At 33.8% G+C, this 9,209-nt stretch overlaps 1 protein-coding gene and 1 pseudogene across 1 annotated transcript; both read left to right on the top strand.

The window, feature by feature from the left end:
• The first annotated feature begins 926 nt into the window (after positions 1–926).
• On the top strand, positions 927–2,508 carry LOC122038362 (annotated as a pseudogene).
• Positions 2,509–4,801: 2,293 nt separating this feature from the next.
• LOC122038355 (GDSL esterase/lipase At3g26430-like) lies at positions 4,802–6,370 on the top strand. Its single transcript, XM_042598065.1, has 5 exons — positions 4,802–5,033; positions 5,120–5,329; positions 5,493–5,659; positions 5,771–6,041; positions 6,108–6,370. Exons 1-5 carry the CDS (start codon positions 4,802–4,804, stop codon positions 6,368–6,370), a joined length of 1,143 nt encoding a protein of 380 aa, XP_042453999.1.
• Positions 6,371–9,209: the final 2,839 nt, after the last annotated feature.

Below are 9,209 nucleotides of genomic sequence, written 5' to 3'. Positions count from 1 at the left end.
CAAGTTTGAAACTAATTAAACTCCATTCGAGAAATCATGTCTTCTTTTAAAATGCTTCAAGTGGGGTTTGTGTAGTGAACTCAAATTGTTCTTCACCTAATCTATACGACAATTTACGATATGTCTTGCTCATCTACTCGTAATTTGTATATAATTTCTAAAATACTTGATACATTATGTTTATGGAAGATTTAAGAATTTTATAAAAAGACTTATATCAATTAAAGCTCAAACGAACAAGTTGTTGTGATCTCAAACAAAGTGAATGTCCTATCTATCTTAAACATTCTCAAGCCTAACCGAGTAAATAGCTTCTCGGTTGCGACAAAAAGAGGCCTTTGATATAATAAATATTTAATAATATTAATTAATCACAACTAACAATTACTTGCATAGTGATAAATATCTAATCATAGTAATTAAATAATTGACAATAGATTTGTCGACTATTTTATGAGGATGTCGGCGACATGATTAGCTTCGTAATCAAATTCGACACAAGATCAAATTCGACACAAGAACACCTCTTAGTTCCATATATATCTAACTCACTCATTGTTACTGATACTTACATGATTCTAAGGGTTGTAAACCAGACAAGTTTCTTTTAGAATCACTTTGACCATAACATAAAGTTCAGATCAATTCTCCAATCGGCTGCGTTAACTCCTTACTGGACATATCAAACACATCTTAGTCATATTTTTTTTTAAAAAAATAAAGAATAGAAAACCTTAAAAACTTGAACCCATCTATTAATAATATTATCTAATAAAAATGAGCTATTTTATCTTTAATTAACTAACTAAATATAAGAAATCGCTATAAATGATGTACATAAGATAAAATTAAGAGGAAAAAAATAATCAAGAAGTTTTCCTCTATTTATACTACAACAATTCCATTCCAATTATCTCAACTTCTCCATGGCTTCTAGCTGCTGTTTCCAATGGCTCCTACTTGCCCAAGCTGTTCTTATCGTAGCCGCCTCCTTTGATTCCTGTCACTTCCCAGCCATTTTCAACTTCGGTGACTCCAACTCTGACACTGGTGGGTTATCGACCGCCTTTGGGGCGGCCCCGCCACCCTAGGCGAGTCCTTCTTTGGCAAGCCGGTCGGTCGGTACTGCGACGACCGCCTCCTCGTCGATTTCATCGGTACGTTCATTCGTTTATATCAATCTCAATTATAGCAATTGATAATCTTCCACCATCTCACCTGCAAAACCATAATATTATTGCAGCGAGTAACCTAGACCTCCCGTTCCTCAGCGCCTACCTCAACTCTATCGGCACCAACTTCTCTCACGGTGCGAACTTTGCCACGGCCGGGTCGACGATCAAGCAACCTTATGCCACACTGACCTAGTCTGGCTTCAGCCCCATCTCCATGGGCATCCAGACTTGGGAGTTCTCCCCGTTTAAATCTCACTCCCAAGCACTTATCCAACAAGGTACACAACAATACTAAAAGCTCTTTATTTATTGGTTAATACAAAACTTAATCACTTGTTCATTAACTCCATGATACAATTCATATATTGTATTTAACCTTTTTTTTATGAAATTGATGAATTCTTTTGCATTGCAGATCTAGAATCAACTTACTATTAATACATGAATTCATAATACAGAAATTAAATTACCGTTTGTGTGTAGGATTGTTCAAGGATCAACTGTCGAAGGAAGAGTACTTCTCTCAAGCCCTATACATGATCGGCATCGGCCAAAGTGATCTCACAGAGGGTTACTTCAGAAACTGGACTACTGACGAAGTCAAATAAGCCATTCTGATATCTTAGACAAGTTTGTTCTTGCCATTCAGGTAGATTTAATTTCTCGATCTTTTGTAGTTCGTTCATTTTTAAAATTTCAATTCTAATGCTAAAAGGAGTATTTTGTTTTGTCTGTATTTTTTATTGTGTTTGCAGAGCATTTACTAGGAGGGTGGAAGGTACTTTTGGATTCACAACACTAGGCCTTTTGGCTGCCTCCTTTATGTTTTGGTCCGGCTCACACTTAAAGCGCCGGAGGTGGACCGCTTTGGCTGTGGGTTCCCCTTCAACAATGTGGCCCAGCTTTTCAACCGAAAGTTAAATCAGACTCTGAGTCGACTGAGGAAGGATCTTCCGCTCGACGTCTTTACTTATGTAGATATTTACTCGGTCAAGCGCGAGTGGTATGTAAGAATTACATTTAAACCCAAAATTCTAAACCTTAAACTCTTATAAATATGATTTTTGTAGGATTTGAGTTGCCACTCGTAGCGTGTTGTGGGCATGGTGGAAAGTACAACTACAATATAAATATCGGATGTGGATCGACAATAACAAAAAATGGAAAAGAGATAATGGTTGGGAAGGCATGTCAGAATCCATCGAAGAGGATCATTTGAGACGGAGTTCACTACACTAGCACTGCCAACAAATGGATCTTTCAACAAATTATGGATGGGAAATTCTCTGATCCATCAGTTCCTTTACGGTTGGCTTGCAAAGCGAAGGCATAATGAACCGCTGATGCATTAGGTTTTAGCTTATTGATTTTAAATTTGAGTCAATCTTGTTAGGAAGCTTGATAATTAATAAATTGTCAATTATATTTATTTTTATTAGAATTTATTTTTATTAGAATTGAAGTTTGATTTCTTTTACTGTAACTTTTTAGTACAAACATTTTTTGGAAATAAGTTATTGCGTAAATTCAATAAATTATGGATGGAAAATTCTCGGATCCACCGGTTCCTCTACGGTTGGCTTGCAAAGCGAAGGCATAATGAACCGCTGATGCATTAGGTTTTAGTTTATTGATTTTAAATTTTATTCAATCTTGTTAGGAAGCTTGATAATTAATAAATTGTCAATTATATTTATTTTTATTAGAAGTGAAGTTTGATATCTTTTACTGTAATTTTTTAGTATAAACAATTTTTCAAAAATAAGTTATTGAGTATATTCAACAAATTATGGATGAAAAATTCTTGGTTTAACCGGTTCCTCTACGGTTGGCTTACAAACCGAAGGCATAATGAACTGCTGATGCATTAGGATTTAACTTATTGATTTTAAATTTTAGTCCATCTTGTTAGGAAACTTGATAATTAATAAATTGTCAATTATATTTATTTCTATTAGAAGTGATGTTTGATTTCTTTTACGGTAACTTTTTATAGTATAAACATTTTTCAAAAATAAATTATTATGTATATTCAACAAATTGTGGATAGAAAATTCTCAGATCCACCACTTCCTCTATGGTTGGCTTGCAAAGCGAAGGCATAATTAATTGTGATGCATTAGGTTTTGGCTTATTGATTTTAAATTTTAGTCGATGTTGTTAGGAAGCTTGATAATTAATAAATTCCCAATTATATTTATTTTTATTAGAAGTGAAGTTTGATTCCTTATAACATATATTTGTTATTGTGATAGTTTAAAGTATACATGATCTCGCCAGATCATAATTACCTCAATAAATATTATTTGTATGGTAAATCTTTGATAATTGAACTCTAAGCATCAATTTGAAATTTCAAGCAATTGAACTAATCAATATTTACTATTAAAATCAAATAAATACAATTGATAAAGAATTAATTAATTTAGTGGGTAACAAAATTAACTAATTTTTTAAAAAATAAAAATATTATAGTGTTTTAATAAAAATTTAATGGGTTTAATAAAAAAAAACTTAATATTTAAGAAATTCGACGTTTATGGTAAATCAAATTTGAATTTTAGTAAGTCAGTATTTTTTAGTTTATAATTTGATGACTCATCCTCTAAAACCACAATACAACAGAAAGAGACATGGTAATTTATCCGTGCACAATTCAATTCTCGGACAAACTTACACTGATAGTACTTGAACTATTGGGATAATTGGGAAAGAAAAGGCTACTCATCTCGGGATTAATTGGACTCGAGACCGTATAAAAACATAGGGTGATGGTCTTTTTATTATAATTGACAAATCATTTTATAATTTTTTTCTCCAAAATAAAAAAACTCATCAAATTTAAATAGATGTCCGAATTTAAAAAAAAAATAACAATCCTTCCCTATCTCTATGGTCACGTGTATTACATGCATACTCAATTATGTATATTAAGAAACAAAGAATTACAAGAGAAATAATGTCATTGTTAATGTGTTTTTTTGAAACTTTGAATCACTATAGTAAGGTGACACTAACACATAAGGTTAAAGAATCTATAACCACTAGGGACCAGAAAATGAGGTAAGTTCAAAAGAACAAGTTGCTACGATCTCAAACAAAGTGCATGTCCTATCTATCTTAAACATTCTCGAGCCTAACCAAGTAAATAACTTCTAGATCGCAACAAAAAGAGACCTTCAATATGATAAATATTTAATAATATTAATTAATCATAACTAACAATTACTTGCACAGTGAGATTTAATCATAGTAATTAAATAATTGACAATAGATTTGTCAACAATTTTATGAGGATGTCGGCGACATGATTATAATCAAATTCGACACAAGAGCACCTCTTAGTTCCATATATATCTGGGTTGCAAATCAAACAAGTTTATTTTAGAGTCACTTTGGTCGTAACATAAAAGTTCAAATCCAATAATCAAATTATTCCAAAGATAAATTATGAAAAAGTCAATCTTATCAACATTAAGAGAAAAAAATAATCAAATTATTCCAAAGATAAATTATGAAAAAGTCAATCTTATCAACACTTTTCTATATACATGTTGCATGCTTTCCTCTATTTATACCACAACAATTCCATTCCAATTATCTCACTTCTCTTCTCCTTCTTCTCCATGGCTTTTAGCTACTGCCTCCAATGGCTCCTCCTCGCCCAAGCCCTTCTCGTCGTAGCTGCCTCCTCTGATTCCTGCCACTTCCCGGCTATCTTCAACTTTGGCGACTCTAACTCTGACACTGGCGGGTTGTCGGCCGCCTTTGGGGCGACCCCGCCGCCCTATGGCGAGTCCTTTTTCGGCGAGCCGGTCGGCCGGTATTCTGACGGCCGCCTCCTCATCGATTTCATCGGTACATTTATTCATTTATCTCAATCTCAATTACGGCAATTGATAGTCTTCCACCATCTTACTCACAAAATCATAATATTATTGCAGCGAGTAGTCTGGGCCTCCCGTTCCTCAGCGCCTATCTCAACTCTGTCGGCACCAACTTCTCTCACGGTGCGAACTTCGCCACGTCCGGGTCAACGATCAGGCAGCCTTACGCCACATTGAGCCAGTCTGGCTTCAGCCCCATCTCCATGGACGTCCAGACTTGGGAGTTTTCCCAGTTTAAGTCTCGCTCCCAAGCACTCATCCAGCAAGGTACATAATTATACTAAAATTAATACATAACAATTCATATATTGTACTTAACTTCTTTTTTTTTTTTTATGAAATTGATGACTTCTCTTGCATTGTAGATCTAGAATCAACTGACTAATACATGAATTCATAATACAGATATTAAATTACCCTTTGTGTGTAGGATTGTTCAAGGATCAACTGCCAAAGGAAGAGTACTTCTCTCAAGCTCTATACACGATTGACATCGGCCAAAATGACCTCACGGAGAGTTACTTCAGAAATTGGACTACTAAAGAAGTTAAATCGGCTATTCCTGATATCTTAGACAAGTTTGTTCTCGCCATTCAGGTGGATTTAATATCTTGATCTTTTGTAGTTTGTTCATTTTCAAGATATCAATGCTAATGCTAAGAAGAGTATTTTGTTTTCTGTATTTTTTTTTATTTTGGGTGTTTATAGAGCATTTACTGGGAAGGAGGAAGATACTTTTGGATTCACAACACTGGGCCTTTTGGCTGCCTCCCTTATGTTTTGGACCAGCTCACCCTTAAAGCGCCAGAGGTGGATCGCTTTGGCTGTGGGGCTCCCTTCAACGAAGTGGCCCAACTTTTTAACCGAAAGCTAAATCAGACTTTGAGTCGACTGAGGAAGGATCTCCCGCTCGGTGTCTTCACTTATGTGGATATTTACTCAATCAAGCGCGAGCTTCTAAGCCATGCGCACCAGCATGGTATGTAAGAATTGTATTTAAACCCTAAATTTAAATTATAAATTCTTATAAATATAATTTTTGTAGGATTTGAGTTGCCACTCGTAGCGTGTTGCGGACATGGAGGAAAGTACAACTACAATAAAAATATCGGATGTGGATCAACAGTGACAAGAAATGGAAAAGAGGTGATGGTTGGAAAGGCATGTCAGAATCCATCGAAGAGGATCATTTGGGACGGAGTTCACTACACTGACGCTGCCAACAAATGGATCTTTCAACAAATTGTGGATGGAAAATTCTCGAATCCACAGGTTCCTCTAAGGTTGGCGTGCAAAGCAAAGGCATAATGAGCCATTGATGCGTTAGGTTTTAGCTTATTGATTTTGAATTGTAGCCGATTTCATTAGGAAGTCGTTAGGAAGCTTGATAATTAATAAATTGCAGTTATATTTATCTTTATTAGAAGTTAAGTTTGATTCCACTTTTTAGTATAATCTTTGGAAATAAGTTATTGCGTATATACATGTTTGCAATCTACACCAATCTAAAAATTCAAACAATTGAACTAATCAATTTTTATTATTAAAATCAAATAAATCAAATTAAAGCAAATCAATTAATTTGGCCGGTAATCAAATTAATTGATTTTTTTTTTTAAAAAAATATTTTTTTAATAAAAACTTAATCAGTTTAATAAAATAATTAAAAAATCTTAATATTTTTATTTTTATTATTTAATTAAAAAATAACTTAAGTGATTTTTAAAATTCAAAATATTTAATCAGAATAATTGATATTTAGAAAATCGAATAAATTGATTGAAAACGTAGAAAAGATCTGACCTTATCGGTCAAGCTATTACATACCCTATCGGTCGAGCCCAGCAACAGTCGAATATCTGAATGGACTTGCAAAAGATATTATACTCGTGGATTTCACATTTTCAAAAAATACACGCATAAAGAGTAAGTGGAGTGGAGTAAAGAAAAAGATAAAAAGACAATGCTAACATAACCAAGTTTTACTTGGTTCGGAGCCTCCAGCGACTCCTACTCCAAGGCCCGCATGTGAGAGTACTTTCGTTGGGCAATCACTAATGAATCAAAAGGTTACAAGAGTGATTATAATTTGAGTATAAGTAACTTGAATAGTAAAAGTAATACTAATGACTTGGAGAACTAGATCTTCAGTGTAGTCGTCGTCATAGTAGCTTTCGGGCATTGTAGAGATCTCTTTGAAGTAGCTCACAAGAGTGAAAGATGTTTGAAATGATGGTATTTAAGCTACTAGTCAAAGCCTCCTTTTATAGCACTATCCGGGCACCTAGATCCCATCCCAGGTGCCCAGACTGTGCTGACATGGTGAGCTCTCGTTAAAACTTCATCCTCGAAATTTATCCACGTCGAAGACCCCAAACCCCCTCCGAATGCCCGGACTGCTGATGTGGGTCGGCTAGTCATCGTGCTCCAGCTTAGCATGTCGATGAGTTTTTAGTTATCCAGGCATTGGATCTACTCCAGGTGCTCAGATCACCCAAGTGCCTAGCCAGGAACGGGCGCTCCCTTTGTGAAGCTTGCCAGGGCACTTGGAGCAACTCTAGGTGCCTAGAGTCCAAGCACCTGGAGTTCAGGCACCCAAACAAACTTCTTCCAAATCCTTCTTTCTACAAAATATAGTTGGCCCAAGCAACAAATATATAAAGAATAATAAGTTTTGACAGTCTCTAGACTGTCCAGTCTTGACTTTCAGTTTCACAAAAACTCTAGGTCAGACAGACGCCTACTATTCCCTCTTCGGGGAATGCTTCCTCACCTATTCCTCTCAGGAAAGATTATCTTTTGCTAGACCGATCCTCCAGACCATCTAGACTTTTGCTCAACATTCGAGACATCAGGACTTCTTACTAGACATTCGATCCCTGACCCGTCCAGTCTTCTGCCTGGTGTCTGCGACCCCCAGGACTTCACCTAGAATTCTTGGCCTTAAGATTTCACCCAACATCCTCGACCCACCAAGACTTTGCCCAGTCCCCTGGATCAGGACTTTGTTACCTAATCGCAGATACCTATCTAGCTTTAATTAGGACTTTTTTTGCACACTTAGTTCAACTTGTTAGAATAACAAGAAACCATAACTTTGAATTCTTTGCTATAATCAAAACTTAGGTTTGATCATCTGGTACTTCCTGCACTAACAATATCTCCCTTTTAATTATGGCAACATAATTCAAAGTTAAGTGAAACATAACAACAATTAATGTAACATAAGTAAGGAAATAAAACAATTTGATAACAAAGTAAAGATGCTCCCTCTTAATTTAACACTCAGAAAAAATTTATTTATTATGTTATATTTGACTTAACTTTTAACTTTTCTCTCTCCGTTTGACATATATAAAAAAAAATACTGCGTAGAAAAAAAGTTGTTAACTTGTAAAGATAGTACTTAATTTTGAAAAAAAACTAACTTTTAATCTTTTTTCAAAAATTTAACTTTAAGCTCCCCCTGAAATCATCACTTTCACTTTATTTTTAAAAAACTTAGTTTTAAAAAAAGTTTCTTTACTAAACATTTATCTAATTTCTTAAAAAAAAATTCATTAAAAAAATACTTTTGCTAAATGCTTAGATTTAAAAAGAGGTTTCTTGGAAAAATACTTACTTAGCTTTGGAAAGGATTTCTTACTTAGCTTTTAAAAAATAATTTTCTTGTAAAAACACTTAGCTAAATACAAAGCTTTTGAAAATATTTTTTTTTAAAAAAAAAACTTAACTAAATACTTAGCTTCAGAAAGGATTTCTTTAAAATTATGAAGAATTAATTGATTTTGACAAAGCTAAACTTATAAACCTTCTTTTTAAAAAGAAAAACTTAACTTTTGAAAATATTTAATTTTTGAAAATATTTAATTTTTAAAAATATTTAATTTTTAAAAATATTTAATTTTTGAAAATATTTAATTTTAAAAATACTTCTCTCCTTAAACAATTTTTAAGTTATTTTAGGGGATAGTGAGCTTAAGTGATTTAATTAAAGCCTTGATTAATGACTATAATCCTAGAGTACAAGAATGAAAAATATAAGTTTAAAAATATAAAAGTAATTATTGATTTTCTATATTTTTCATCTCATCTTTTTAAAGTTATCAAATATGTTAAGCTTATTTGTTTGTGTGAGATAGAGTTA

This window comes from Zingiber officinale, chromosome 1B (genome assembly GCF_018446385.1).
Source record: "Zingiber officinale cultivar Zhangliang chromosome 1B, Zo_v1.1, whole genome shotgun sequence".
Taxonomy (NCBI): Eukaryota; Viridiplantae; Streptophyta; class Magnoliopsida; order Zingiberales; family Zingiberaceae; genus Zingiber; species Zingiber officinale.
This window is presented reverse-complemented; position numbering and strand designations above follow the sequence as displayed.